Below are 15,815 nucleotides of genomic sequence, written 5' to 3' on the forward strand. Positions count from 1 at the left end.
CTGGCTCAGTTGGTTAAGAGCTCGCTCAAGAGTTTGAGCTGTGAGCAACAGTGGTTCAATTCCTGGCCTGAGCTGAGCAGCCGCTGAGCTGCCAAAAGGGGGCAGGATGGCTCAGCAAAAAAAAAAAAAAAAAAGAAAAAGATAAAGCAACCTGTGGAGAAAAGTGATTTAGAGTAATGTATGAGACAACACTGTCACAGATACAGTGGGGGAAGGTGAGGCTACCTGAGAGGTGTTCGCAGTGATGGTAGAATAGATTTGTCAAGGAAAGAAGAGTAAAAATTGACCCAGATAAATAGGAAAGTTAGAAAGTGAGATGGTTGTTATTGTTAAAATACTCTTATTCTTCCTAGTAATGGATTCTGTTTTGGCATTTGTTTCTATAAGCTCCCATGGGTTTCTGCCATGAAGAAAGGGCTCTAGAGTGAATTCTTTTCTTCTTGATCTCATTGGTTCTCGTAAGCCCTGCATTAGTGGGCTAACTAAACAAAAAAATTTTTAAGCTCAAAAAAAGCATTATTATAATTATTCTGGTTTCTGTGTAATATTTCTTACTCAGTCTTCATTTGGAAATGGATAATCTATTCCTATGGAATAATATAACATTTTAATGTGATATTTGGCTTACTTGTGTTTTAAGGCTGACGGAAAACAAGATGATATGTCAGGAGATCGCTTGATTAAATCAGACCTGTCAGGTAAATCCAGTAGATTTCATTTGTGTATGAAAAAGCAGACCACGAAATTTCTTTTCTCTCTCTTATTTTTTTTACATACAAAAAGTTGTGCATATGTAATGTATACAACCTGAGGACTTTAGAGCTATATATACACCCATGAAACCATCATGGTAATGTATGCCATAAGCATATTCCATCACCTCCAAAAGTTTCTCCTGCCCTTTTACTTATTATACTGTTAATATTATTTACTTATTCATTTTGTGATAAGAACACTTAACATAAGATCTGCCCTCTTCAAAAAAATTTAAGCATACAATATAGTATAAAATATCTTAATCCGAAACCTGTTTTTCATTTGTACAGATGTTATCCTAAAGTAAATTATCATTATTCATTAAATTAACAAAATGATAAAAATGCTTTAATTTTTTCCCCTTTTCACTGTATTAATTATTCTTTAGAACTCTTAAGAAATTAGAGCCTCAAAGTGAAACATCAATATTATCATTGATATATAATAGTAATAAATTAATGGTAAGACTTTTAATAAATTAATAATTTTATTTTAAAAAAAATTAGAGCCTCAGTTAGAGTAATTGGCGACCGTGAGTAGACAGTTACAGTTTGTCTGAGCCCACATGATTGTGTGAGGTTACCTCATGACCTGAGCCATGTGGGCCATCCCGGGTCTTCCATCTGACCCTGCCTGTCCTCTGCAGCATCAAAGACATCCTGTGTGGAACAGAGTATGCATCCATACATGACTTGGCATCAGTCGCTTGGTGAAATGCACTCTGTTTCTTCCTCCGGATAATGTGAACAGTTAACAGATCATGCCTCACTCTTAAGAAACCTTTTTTTTTTCTTTTAAATAAAAATTTGCCTTCTCTGAGTCCTCTTATTGGAAAGCCTTCCCTCCACCTTCTTCTGTGCAGGTCGCTTGACTGGAATGGTTGGCACTGCTCTGTATGTAAGCCCAGAGGTCCAAGGAAGCACCAAATCTGCGTACAACCAGGTAAAGGGGAAGGAAAGGTCTCAAGAGTGAGATAATAGTATGAACATTAAGATCACAGCATTTGGGGTTTAGTTACCAGCTGAAATAGTCAGGAACATTCACTCACTCGATACATATATTCACATGTATATTGAGTGACTACAGCAAACAGGACACGTGGTGCCCAAGGACAGTGACTGAAGCTAGCATGGTTGCCACCGAGGAGCTTACAGGTCCCCCCATCCATCCATAGATTTGAACTAACCCGGTTCCTTGCCAGGTCCAGGCAACACAAGGAATAAGGTAATTGAGTAATAGGACAGATGTCTTATTCCAGCCCTCATGGAGCTTATCCATTAGTGGATGAAACATGATAAATTAAAAAATAAAAGAAAAAACCACAAATTGTTATAAGAGCTAAGAAGAAAAGGAGTCCAGTGACCAGAGAAAAATAGGAGACAGAGTCTTTAGATAGACCAGAGAAGGCCTCCCCAAGAAGATGGCTTTTAGGATTAAGAAGAAGGGAAAAGTCTTGCAAAGTTGGAGCATGCCTGGGAGAAAAAAAGGGGTGAAACACCAGAAATAGCATGCATAAAGGAAAGGCTCTGGGTAAGAGCTAGTTTGGCCCATTTAAGACAGTCATAAAGCAAGTCCCTGTGGGTACCGCATAGGGAGAGAGGCACGAAGTGAAGCTGGAAAGGAGGGTGGGGCCAGACCAGGCCGCGCCAGCTTAGCATGATAAGGAGTGTGCACAGGGAGCCATTGAGGGATCCTGAGTGACAGACTTCACTCTAGCTGCTGCTGGAGGTTTCGCAGAAGTCCAGGTGGAGCAACCGATGGCTAGAACCAGAGCAAGTGGTAGCAAGTGAGATGGGGAGAAGCATGCTAATAAAAGATGCTTTGGGGGTGGGGGTGGGGGGTTGGCAAAACGGTTTTCCTAATGTAGGGCATGTTGGATGAGGAAAAGGAAGAAAAACAGGACAGTGCTCAGGTTTCTGCCTGGAGCAGCTGGGGGAAGGATAGTTAGGAAAGACACTGGGGACAAGGAAGAAAAGATGGCAGGAAAATTCCGTTTGAGGCATGTGAAATTTGAAATGCCTCTTGAGAAATCCAGCAGGAAATGTCCAGTAGGCTGTGAGGTTCAAGATTCAAGTTCAGAAGAAAGGTCAGAGTCAGAGGTGTAAATTTGAGAGTCATCAGCACACAGATGGGATTTAAAGTCATGAGACTGGATGAGATCATTTAGGGTGCAGAGTTCAATTTTTTAAATATACTAGGCAATTCACATCAAAGCATATTTTCAGGCTTGCAGTGGAACTACAAGCCTGGGTTTCGGTTCTGACAGCTCTGGGCAGTGACAGCACTGAGGCAGACCTCCAAATACCCAGCAAGGGTGAGGGTGTGGGGAGATGGACGTGTGCACACCGTGGGTGTGGGAAGGCACTTTCAGTGTCATCTTTGAGTTCAGTTTGGAATAGCATAATGAAATCCTTAAAAGGGCTCTACTCTTTGGCCCAGCAGTTCCACCTTTTCAAATGTATCCAAAGGAAACAACCAGAGAAGGTCCAAAAAGATTAATGCAAAAGGGATTCACCATAGCATTATTTACATAACAGTGAAAAATGATTAAACTGTTTAAAAATAGAGAATTGGTTAAGTAAATTATGGAACTCCCATGTAATTGAATACTATATGTCATTAAAGCCATATTTTAGAAGCTTGTTTAAAAAAGATATAATACTGAAAAAGATTCTTGCTATATTAAGGGAATAAAAGTTACAGCGTACATGTATATATACATTAACAACAACACAAAACATGCATATCTTAGACATCAGTAGTAACTATCCTTGAGCAATAGCATTGTGGTCACCCACAAAAGGGCTCTTTTATTCTTGGGGCTTTTCAGTGTGTTCCACAATTTCTGTAGCCAACACATGTAGGAAATACCACCATGAGTGTTTGTTTTTAAGACTTCAGGGGTCACTAGTGATAACTAGAGGGGCTCCTGTACTAACCCTTGAATCCAAATCCATTCAAGAATTTTTCTTGAAAGTGGCTTCTGTGCCTGTGAGCAGTTTCCATGAGCAGGCCCCCTCAAGCTGGCATACTGCCTTCTGAAAGTCACCTTCCCCCGACACTCTGCACTGACTTGACCTTTTTCTTCTGTACTTGCGCTTTCATATTTTCATACTTCGTTAGGATTCATCACATGATCTTTCTGTTGTGCCATTCTCCCATCCTCACTGGTATGGTTTTGCAATCAATAGCTCATCTTTGCTGTTAACTGCAGGTGTTGGTTTGTGTTTCACTTTTGAGATGGTTAGTAAAGATGCAAAGTAAATTCCTCTGGCAAATCAAGGTGGTCCTTGCATTTTAGTGATTATTCTTAGGGTTCAGCCAGTGGTTATCTACATCTGTATATCCAGCTAAACCAGTTATAATTAATTTTCAAGGAAAATGTTGCACAGTCATGCCAAATATTTTACCTCATCTATACCTTATACCTTATACTCTTTTGGAAGAAATCAGATTTCTTCTAGAGTGACTTATTTTTCACTTATGCAAATTTTGTTCCAACTAACAGTGCTCATTCTCTAATTCCCTGGTAAATTGCACGTTCATATCAAGGCTGTCTAAATACAATTATTTTTCCTCCTCAGAAAGTGGACCTCTTCAGCCTGGGAATTATCTTCTTTGAGATGTCCTATCACCCCATGGTCACAGCCTCAGAAAGGATCTTTGTTCTCACCCAACTCAGAGATGTATGTATCAGGTGTTTTAGTGCATCAGTTTCTAGTAACTTGAATCTTAGCATGGACATCAGAATTCAGTGCAGGGTATTTTTCTGATATTTATAACAGAGAAGAGGTGATCCTGCTATAATTTTTTATGTTTCTAGTAAATGGCAATCTACGTCTGTTTACACACCTCCAGCGATGAGCAACTTTCGTTTTGTTTATTTTTAGAAATCCTACTTAGAGAAATTGCTAGGTTATAGTTATTTTTTAAAAATTTTCTGAGGGATTTACTCTTAATTTTAAAAGAGGAGGAATCCAAAAATTTTGCATAATATCAATGCAACTACAGCAGTGGCAGTGGGTGATCAGGATAATGGATATTTAGTTCTAGAAATTAAAGGTTCCATCTGAATGGACCTGGTGTAGTAATGCCTAAAGAAAACCACCTTGAAGGCCAGCCTAGTGGCTCAGTTGGTTAAGAGCTTGCTCAAGAGTGCGAGCTCTGAGTAACAGGCTCGCTGGTTCGATTCCCGGCCTGAGCTAAACTGCCGCTGAGCTGCCAACAGGTGGCAGGATGGCTCAGCTAAAAAAAAAAAAAAAAGAGAGAAAGCAAAGAAAACCACCATGACCAGAAGTTAAAAGGGGTCTGGGAAAAATATCAGGCACTTGAATTTTTTTGGCAATAACATTTTCATTTGTGTTCTTTGGGATTAACCCTTTCCTGTGTTATTGCCCAATCTGAAAAGGGACTAATGTCAACAATGGGTGAGGTCAAGGATGCCCATTAGAAACAGCATTAAGGTGAAAGTGGAACGTAAGGTTTGGGTGAGGGAGATTTAGATTTACATATTCATGAACAAGAGATACAGAGAGCCTTTCTCTTCCTTCCTGAGCAGAGCGAAACAGTGTTAGAAAACACTGGAATTATTTTATTATTATTACACAGCATGGACAGCTATGTTCATATAATATAGGAATAAATGAAGTTGCTGTGCCCTTGCCTTGACTTGGAATAGTCTTAGAGAATTATGCCTTTGATGAAGTGCTTTTCTTTAGTCTAAAATTCATGTTTGTTCTCATTTCAAGAATATCTAAATTGTCAAGTTACTGTTATGATTGAGGTCTTATTTACCAGAAAGGTGAGAACTTTTTGGGAATTAGAGATTTCAGTGTTAATGTTTTCCTCTTACTCTGCATTGGGGTTTGGTGTTTTTGCCTTTTTTCATCTGTGCCTTTAATAAAGTTACTTTGTCTTTCTCTGAAACCATTTGATTTTAAAATACCTTTGCCCTCAGATGAGGTGCTTTCTATCACCTAGGCTGTCATTTGGGTAAAATTTATATTAAAATAATGTGTATGTACTTGGAAGGACGTGCATTGGGTTTCAAAAAGGTATCACATCAGTTTTCCCTTATTAGCAGATTTTCATGACTGTTTGATTTTCTTACCTCTGGTGAATAAATGCTCTCACTGTGGCAGTCTGCCAAGCACTTGCTGATTTGAATATAATATTCTTTCAGCCCACTTCACCTAAGTTTCCAGAAGACTTCGATGATGGAGAACACACAAAGCAGGTAATTTTCTGGTGCTTTAATTACTATCTTCACTCTTGGATTTTAATTACTATTTTTCTTCTTTTTCAATTAGCAATCTTCTGCCACTCATTCTCTTGTGTCCTGGGAACAATGTGGCAGGGGGGAAGGGGATTCAAAAGATAAAGCACTTAAAATGTTACTAGACTTGAAACACACCATAAATGCCAAGAATTGGCATTGAAAATGAACAAACAGGGTTCTTTTGTGTGGTTCATTGTGCTTTTGAAGTGCTACTTGGAAACTTGGCTCAGCTGTTGAAAAAAAAAAAAGAGTACTTTTACAGCTCATTGTTTTAGAGAAAGCTTGGGACTTTAAGAAAAGAAAAAATAATTTAAAACTATAGTTGTGTTCTGTTTTGTGGTTAAAGTAGCTCAGACTGTAAAGGGGAAGACTGGACAGTCTGATGTTACAGTATTTTAAAGCAAAATAAATTCTCCATGTTATAAATCTCTGAGTGTGTATGTAAGCGTGTCATAGGTTAATATTGGCATCCAGAGTATTTATTAGTGAATTTGTGTATTGCACTTCTGGTGTGCATTTCTTCTTAATGCTGGTTTGTCTCGGTGCAGCGTTCTTGGTTAATACTCTTGTCATATGGAAGTTTATTCCTTAAACTGACTTTCCTTAACAATTATAACCAAGGCAAAAGTTTCTTATTTAAATTATTAATGTTGAGAACAGAAACCTAGCTAGAACATTACATTAGTTTGCTATTTCTTACTTACTGGTTATATATCGGATGGACAAGTCACTTAACTTTTCTAGACTTTATTTTTCCTCACCTGTAAAATAAAGGGATTAAATACCCTTTATATATCAGCACTAACATCCTGTAATTTGGTGTCGTTTAACGTGACATCTGTGGCTAGAGGGACCCTTTCTGCCTCATCTATTGAATTAGTGAAGAACCATTGGAAAATATATTGAGTTGTGTTTCTGCTTCTTTTGTTGTTATGATTTTTTTTAAACTGAGTCACTTCCTGTGTTTCTGGATGTCATAAGTAAAGGTTCATTTCATAGCCTTTCCCTCTAACAAGGTCAGCCTCTCAGCATTTCCACATGTTGGCGGCTGTGGTGGCATAGCAACTGTATTAAACTGCACACACCAGAGCAACTATACAAGCCATTTCTCTCAACAGTGATTGTTGTCCATCACAGGTACTTATTAGATACCCTTGAGCATTTGCATTTGGACTGTGTAAAATCGACACCAAAACCACCACAACAAAACCACTACCATTGCCACATCACAGTCGTTGCTTTTTTCATCTGAAAGGAGCAGCATAGAAAATGCTTGTAGACTGAGAGTGACACAATCTTTGCTACACACAGAAATTAAGCAGTGTAACAGGGTCTGTTGTGCTCAACAGAGTATTGTTTTTACCAGTTTAATTTAACATACCTTTTTATAAAAGTTGTATCATGTGAATTCCTTTCTTTACATGAAAAGTAATTACCTAAATTTCATCCTAACACAGGTAGGATTTAAGGGAAAGAGGGAGAACATATATTAAAGATATATCATTAGAAGATAAGTTTCATCTAAAAATTGAAATTTTCTGATCTTAAATATTCCTCTAACTCCTTATAAATCCTTATGATAAACAAGAGAATTAAGAAACCTTTCAAAGGCTTAGGTTGCCTTCAAATAGTTCCCTACTTGGTGAGGTAGTAGCTGTGACGATATGATAAAGAATAACATAAATCAAGAGAATTCTAGGGAATGGTATCAATACAGATAACATAAGTGGAGCAGAAAAAAATAGAAAGATGTTTTACACCGCTGTAAGGATTCCAGCAGCTACCATACATTCTAGTAAAATTAGATATCCAAAGGTATTTGTTTTATGTTCTCATATCTTTTTTGATACAATATTTTGTGTGTTTAGAAGGCCTACCTTCTACTTCTAAGCAGTTGTTGAGGATTTTGGGGGTCCTTTATGACAATAAAATAGGAAAAGGGCCTCTACTTTTTAAGAGACACTCATATTACCTGTTTGCACAACACTATGGCCATAATGATGTGCAGGGGGGAAAGTGACAAATTCTGAGATTTCAGAAATTAAAATGCACCAAACTAAGTGCGAGAATTGGGGTGTCTTTTCTTTGACCTGACCCGACCACCGCTCATCAGGAGACTTCCTGAGCATCACTGGTGTGCCTACGTCTTGTTGCAGAAGTCTGTCATCTCCTGGCTGTTGAACCATGACCCAGCCAAGCGGCCTACAGCCACAGAGCTGCTGAGGAGCGAGCTGCTGCCCCCGCCCCAGCTGGAGGAGGCAGAGCTGCACGAGGTGCTGCACCACACGCTGGCCAACACTGACAGCAAGGCCTACCGCACCATGATGGCCCAGATCTTCTCCCAGCGTATCCCCCCTGCCATCGACTACACCTATGACAGCGACATCCTGAAGGTGGGCTTAGGCCAGGCTTCCAGAGGGAGCTTAACCTGGCGCACGCAAGGGTCAAGTCAGTTCCTTGCTTTTCATGGATACCTTGAATGCCTCCAACATAAATTCTGAATCTGAGGTTTGGGTATGCAGCATGTGTACATATCCATTATTCTGGGAAGAGCCACACTCTTAATCACTTTCTTGGAGGAATTCCTGACCCACCCCCCTTTCCACCCTCCCACGAGATTCAGAGGCAGTGCTTTTAGAGACTGAGCCCTGGCCCAGCTGCCCAGAGCCAAAAATATCCAATCTGCTCACATCCAGATCAGTAGTCAGCCCCTCACAATGTTGGCTGCACATCAGAGCCACCTGGGAGCTCTTTGACACTACAGCTGCCCAGACCCAACAACCAACATCCATTCTAATGACTTGGAATCTCCAGATGTGAGGTACCTCAAGGATCTGAAAGCTCCCAGGTGGTTTCTGAAGCATAGCTAAGCTTGGGAGCCTTCAATATTTTCTTTAAAAAAACAAACAAACAAAAAACAGCAACCACAATCTGAAGCAATATAGCAAAATGTTAAAATTTCATAAAGTTGGGTGGGCGTAATAACAGATTTTTGTTATAGTGTCTGTCTGTTTCTGTATGCTTAAAATAGATAATTTCCTAGTAGAGGAAGTCGTGGTAAGATGTGTGGAAGATCACTATTGATTTTAGGGGCCAGTTTTTGCTGTCTGACAATATTAGAAAGATACGGGATTATAGGTGACTTTTTTATTTTTGTCTTTTCATCTATTGTTTCTAAATTTTCGCTAGTGAAACGGTACCACTTTTATAATAAACATGAAAAAGGGAGGTCTTTACAAAATATGTAAATGCCATGTGGCTTTCAAGGGGCCCACTGTGAATCACCTTAGTATGTGGGAGGGGGCCAACTGCTGTTAGGAGTTTTACTGCTCCCCAGCATCCCTGAGAGCCCTCAGGGAGAACGTGGATATTTGACTAGCTCTTTCTAAAAGGCATATGTCAACGTGGTTAAGATCTTCGACCGTGAACCTAGCTTTCCTCCTCAAGCAGGACAATAGTGCAAGACACGTGGTTTCTTCTTCCCTGAATGTGTTCAAAAACGGACCGACTTGTTGAGATGTCTTTTGTGATACTGAGAATAAGCAATGTAACACTGACTGCCACACATTGATATTTTAGGGTAATGCCTTTGATTAGGCTCTGATGACATTTTAATTGGTCATTTTAGGGTAGCTTCTCAATCTGTACAGCCAAGATACAGCAGCACGTGTGTGAAACCATCATCCGCATCTTTAAAAGACATGGTATGTCCTTTTTTTTATTTAATTTTTTTTTTGGTTATGATTTTTTTAATTTTTTTGATTTTTTAAATTTTATTTATTAGTTTCAGGTGTACAACACAGTGCAATAATTATACTTTTTACCCCTCAAAATGTGGTATGTCCTTTTTAAAAAATCATATGCCTTCTCAAAAGATTATTTTTTTCATCATCATTAAAATGTACTGTTAATGGGTTTGGGTGCAATCATATTTTACTTTTAAATTCAGTTACAAGCAGCTGACATCATGTGAAATTTAAGCTTAGTTTTACAACTCAGCTTGTTGAGGAGAAACAGATTTGAATATTACAGCCTTGCTACTAAGTACAGCTGGTTGTAGAGTAAAAAATGTGACTAGATTGACAAACTTAACCTTAGGTAAGCTGGTTATAGAGTCACAAACGTGACTAGATTGACAAACTTAACCTTAGATGAGCTTCCCATTGAGAATCAAAGATAGATTGATGATGCTTTCAACAGTCCCAGTAGCAGACATTTAACTGTCAGCTTTGTGTTCATTTTAACTTGCTTCCTAGGAGAAGGAGAACCTGAGGATCAGTTGTTTTTTTCTCATTTGGTGTAGGAGCTGTCCAGTTGTGCACCCCACTGCTGCTTCCCCGAAACAGGCAAATATACGAGCACAACGAAGCTGCCTTGTTTATGGACCACAGCGGGATGTTGGTGATGCTTCCTTTCGACCTGAGGGTGAGTCTCGGAGCACTCTGCTGACAGTTCGGATGCCGTGTCTAGTCACAGGGGTGGCACATCTGTTCAAGGATTACCCCCACCAATCTTTTTTTTTTTTTTGCCAGACTTATAATCTAAATGTCACCCTTAGGAAACGTATTCTTATGGAAGTTACCAGGGTGAGAGCTTTACTAAATGTTTCCTAGGAATTTAGTAAACACTTGGCCTTGTGTACATCCACTTTGCTAATAGTACAAGTGCTTTTGGCCCTAGAAACCCGAACCCTGCATTGGAGGTGCCATGTCTGTACCTCTTATGTTGAGCTCTGTCGAATAACCATAGCAAGTTAACCCAGGCAACTCAGACAAATAAATGAGTTTTTTCTTTATTTCCTGGCTAGATCTCCAGTAACTTCCTAATATGTTCGTGTCTAGAGCAATTAAATTCTTGTAACAGCAGTATCTCTGCTAATTAGGTATGCTGAATTTTGCTCATGCTTTCTTCTGATCCCCAGGGTTCTCTTTGACAGCTACAGTCTTACCAGTCATTCACTCACCCACATAGTGCTGGCTGCTAACAGGCCCATCTCTACCACTATATGTTTGTAAGACACACAAGCGTTTAATACCACTAATGTACAGAAAGCACGTATAAGTAGAGGGATGAGCAAAGGATATAACCAGGCAGTTCTCAGAAGAGAAAATGCACAGGGCTGATAAACTTCTGAAAAGATGTTCAGCCTCACTAATAATGAAGCACTGCAAAGCAAAGGTATCACCACTTCACCCATCAGATGGGCAAAAATATTTAAATTAATATCCAGATAGGACAAGGAGGTAGGAAAATAGGTACTTTCATATGTTGCTGATGTAAATTGTAAACCTTTAGAAAAGCAATCTGAAAGTATTTAATAAAACTAAAAAAAAATTTTATGCATATGCTATACCCTTTGAATCAGCTATTCCACCTGCGGAATTGATTTAAAGAAAATAAACATATATTGGTTTATGAATATTGGTGTATGAATATTAAAAGGATGTTCACTGTCATATTATAGTGGTCAAAAACTGAAATTGCATGTTCATCTGTAGGAAAATGGTTGAATAATTTCTTATGGAATATTAATGAGGTATAAGGTCAAAATACATATATATTTAGGTATATCCATATCTATATTTGATCTGTAGAAATGTCCAATGTATATTGTTAGCTGGAAAAAAAAAAACTGAGTTTAAAAGGAACTCTAATATCCTATTTTTGTTATAAAGAAAGAAAGAAACTTTTTTTAAAAAACCAACTGAGTGTGTGCATATGGTGGGTGCACTATACATTTGCATCACCTGGTATGTGTGAGATGGAAACGTGCTCTCACATGCGTGTGAATAACAGCACACACCAGCTTGTTTGTATCGCCACAGAGTGAAGTGTGGAAGAATATACTGAACCTTTAACCATATTTTTCTGGAGGCGTTATGGAATCAAGGCAGTTTCTTTTTCATATGTATGTCGTGCAGCTTATTGCAAGAACATGTTTTCAGAAAAAATTCCTTCCATATTCTTGGCTTCTGTTTTTCTTCTACAATAAAGAAAGTGACGTGTGGTTATTTTGAGTGAGAGAGGAGTAAATAGTATATCAGACTTTTGGGCTCTGTTAAAGAAAGTGTCGATGTACAAACATTTACATAGCTATTCTTAAAACTGGCTGCTGCTTCTCTAGACATTAGGAGACTAAAGTGTAGATTTTTAAACATCTACCCCCTTTCTGTGAGCTAATAGTCAATTCCAAAAATATAAAAAGTATTTACCCTTTGAAAATTTGACCCATTAGTTAGTGATACTATCAGATCTCTTGGGACAATCTCAAAATGGTTTTATAAGTTGTGGCGATTATTAGTGGGTGATTATTAAGAATTTCTCCTTAAAGACTGATAGGAAAATCAGGAAACTCACCACAAGAGAGAATACCAGTCTGCTGCTGACTGACACACTCAGGAACGGTTCAAGGAATGTGAATAAGCAGTGCACACCTTTGTGACTGTACTAAAAACCAATGAATGTACACTTTCAAAGGGTGAACTTTATGGTATGTGAGTTGTATCTCAATAAAGCTGTGATTAAAAACACCCAAAAGGAGTGTGCTAGTTGACACATCTTGACATTGACCTTTGAAACTTTATTTTTCAGGTTCCTTTTGCAAGATATGTGGCAAGAAATAATATATTGAATTTAAAACGGTAAGAAACAGAGGGGGTTTCATTTGGTGGATGTGGGAAAGAAAACCAAGACAAATGTCTTATCTTCTGTGATCCTTACACAGTAAAGAATTTAGGGTTTAAAGTATTGAGCTTGGAATATGGTCAAAACACCCAGCCATAGTAACCCTTTCTATAAGGTGATGAGGACAGCCAGCCTCCTCTTTAGAAGAAAGGAAGCAGTTGGGTAACTACCCTGAAGCTCCTGTGGTCTATTCTGTGACTTCTAAATGTCCCCAAGCAACATAATAATTATTTTCACAAATGGTGGCTTGAAAAAACCATCTGGCTATTCTTGATCACAGGGGGCCCCTTTTAAAATTTAATTGGAGGGACAAATGGCCAGTGGTCCCGATGTGAAAACTGCCTACACAGGCAGCTGAACAAAAGCTGTGTGTAGGGAAGTGGAGTAAACCCAGCAGGAGCAGTGAACACTGGGGCGCTCCAGGCACTTAGCACTGGAGAAAGGTTTTCTGTACATTCAGGTACCATAGGGGTCTAACACTGAGGTCTTCATGAATTGTAACAGTATTGTTGTCAATGAGGCACCCTACTTTGAAGCTTTCTTCCTCAAAGAAATCAAAGCTCTTTAGAGGCCTTTATGCTCAGCTGCAAGTGAACAATTAATAGTCATAGTCCTAAGGTGTGGGTATCACTGTGTAGGAAGCAAGCACTTAAGGTAAAATTATTTTTGTGTGTAATTTCTTCTCAATTTCAGACATTAAAAAAAAGTGAGCCCCATAGTTTAATAATGGAAAAACTGAGAATTGAAACCTAGAGCACTAGGCAAGACTGTTCTGGGCGGGTCTATCTTTAAGCTCTCTTGGTTGTACCACTGATTAACTTTTTCATAGTTGTTTCTTTTATCTTGTTCAACAATCTGTTATGCATACTTGATTCCAGGAAGCAATGACCTTAGAAATCCGGTTTTTCTCTCCAGATACTGCATAGAACGTGTGTTCAGACCTCGCAAGTTGGACCGATTTCATCCCAAAGAACTTCTGGAATGTGCATTTGATATCGTCACCTCTACCACCAATAGCTCTCTGCCCACTGCTGAAATCATCTACACTATCTATGAAATCATCCAAGAATTTCCAGCTCTTCAGGTTCCTTTCCGTATTCTAACTTTCCCAGATTATCACACTAAGGTCCTTTGCCCAACATGGGGGGAAGTCACCGCCTACAGAACTCCTCAGTGTGTGCTGGCAGGAATCAGTTTTACTAAAGCAACTGAAAATAGTTTGCATGCATTGCTTTGTTTATTTGTTTGTTAGTTTGTTTTTTTAAGCTGAGCCATCCTGCCACCTGTTGGCAGCTCAGCGGCAGCTCAGCTCGGGCCAGGCATTGAACCGCTGTTGCTCAGAGCTCGCACTCTTGAGCAAACTCTTAAAGAAAAGAGTTTGATGATATTGCTTTTGTGGTTTACTTCAGACTCTTACCTCTGCCTTGACAAGGAAGGGTCTTGTTTTTGTCTGTTTTGTTTTGAGGGAAGGCTGTTTCTCTGCCTACTCTTCCAAAATACAAGAAATTAGTCTAAGATTCCTAGAATGCTTTTAGTACATTTGTACCCTGTTTAGAACCCTCAGTGTCTGCTTCCTCATGTTTGCATACTACCTAGGCAGTGGAGACTGCTTCTAGCACAACGATTTGCTCTCCTTAGGCCTTTCCCCCCATCCCACACGCTTGCCCCATGCACTCCCACCACAGTGCCGTCAGTCATGGTGTTCGCTTGTCTTGAATGATTGCTTCCTCCCAGCCATGGTTTGGGCTCTCTCTCCCCCAGGAAGCCTGACTCTTCCCTGCTTGATGGGCCAGCCACCTGTTCTTTCCCACTCGCACTGACAGCACTTGAGATGAGACATCACCACTTCCTTGAGTTGTGTCCGTTAGTTATTCAGTCAGAGTGTGTGCCCTTTCAGGGTGGAGCCCATGTATCTGCTTTTCTGTATGCCCCACTGCACTTAGCTCAGCACACAGCTCTGACTCTGAATGCTCATTAATGGGCTTGTGTGCACAAAATTAACGATAACCATTCCACCAGCCTGTGCTTAGTCAGTTACTATTGAACCAGATCCTTTCCCTCTTAAAATCTGTGTGAATTTGCTCCGGCTTTTTAACAGCTGAAGGCCAAGGTATTTTTTTTTTTTTCCTTTTAGCTGAGCCATCCTGCCACCTGTTGGCAGCTCAGTAGCAGCTCAGCTCAGGCCGGACTCGAACCATTGTTGCTCAGAGCTCAAACCCTTGAGCGAGCTCTTAACCAACTGAGCCACTCGGCTGGCCCTAAGGCCAAGGTATTTTTGATGTGTGTAATAAAGTGGTAAATTATATTATACTCTTTGACTACAACAATGTGAAAAGAATGTATATGAAAAAATAAGCTAGAAAGTAATATGCTAAAATTCAGTCTTCTGTGTGCAGTCCGCCCATGTATTAGGACGCTAAATTGGTGGTAAGAGTCTAGATTTGGTCGTGTACCTATATTGCTTTTATAATGAAAAAAAATTTTTTTTTTTTTTTGTATCCTAGGAAAGAAATTACAGTATTTACTTGAACCATACCATGTTATTGAAAGCAATACTCTTACACTGTGGGATCCCAGAAGATAAACTCAGTCAAGTATACATTATCCTGTATGATGCCGTGGTAAACATTAAATTACTTTGACATGATACTGAAGGATAATATTAGTTCATGAGCATTTTCTTACTGCCGTAACTAAACTATAATTATGAGTTTTGTCTCCTCCCTCACTGCTATAAGGTAAAAGAGCCAGTTAGCTTTGATTATATAAACAGTTAGCAAATATTGGTTGAGCTTTTATTCTGGACTAAGCCTTGTACTACTAGAGACCTCCAGGGTGATTTTTTTTAACTTTGGATTTCAAAAGATTGAATTATCTTATTTAATTTGTAAGATAATAAAGTTCTTCACTAAACTACTTCTCAAGGAAAAAAAAAAAAAGACCTTCACTGAGCACCTACCCCTATACCCAGCATATTCTAAGCTCTTCAGGTGGAATAACTCACTCCATCCTCACAAGTGCTGTTGTTATATGTACCTTACAGAGGCCAAGAAAAAGGAGTGTTAAGATTGAGAATGAGAGACTTATGCCCTGCCCT

The 15,815-nt window shown here is 39.2% G+C and overlaps 1 protein-coding gene across 1 annotated transcript in view; it reads left to right on the top strand.

Annotated features, from left to right (window-relative positions):
- EIF2AK4 (eukaryotic translation initiation factor 2 alpha kinase 4) overlaps positions 1 to 15,815 on the top strand; it is a 111,286-nt gene that overhangs the window by 63,517 nt on the left and 31,954 nt on the right. The window contains exons 14-23 of the mRNA XM_019644852.1: positions 641 to 698; positions 1,619 to 1,698; positions 4,341 to 4,442; positions 5,939 to 5,992; positions 8,191 to 8,427; positions 9,663 to 9,738; positions 10,338 to 10,459; positions 12,626 to 12,675; positions 13,634 to 13,802; positions 15,223 to 15,339. Of these exons, the coding sequence (XP_019500397.1) occupies positions 641 to 698; positions 1,619 to 1,698; positions 4,341 to 4,442; positions 5,939 to 5,992; positions 8,191 to 8,427; positions 9,663 to 9,738; positions 10,338 to 10,459; positions 12,626 to 12,675; positions 13,634 to 13,802; positions 15,223 to 15,339 (1,065 nt within the window). The remainder of the gene's footprint in view (positions 1 to 640; positions 699 to 1,618; positions 1,699 to 4,340; positions 4,443 to 5,938; positions 5,993 to 8,190; positions 8,428 to 9,662; positions 9,739 to 10,337; positions 10,460 to 12,625; positions 12,676 to 13,633; positions 13,803 to 15,222; positions 15,340 to 15,815) is intronic.

This window comes from Hipposideros armiger, unplaced genomic scaffold (assembly GCF_001890085.2).
Source record: "Hipposideros armiger isolate ML-2016 unplaced genomic scaffold, ASM189008v1 scaffold_92, whole genome shotgun sequence".
Lineage (NCBI taxonomy): Eukaryota > Metazoa > Chordata > Mammalia > Chiroptera > Hipposideridae > Hipposideros > Hipposideros armiger.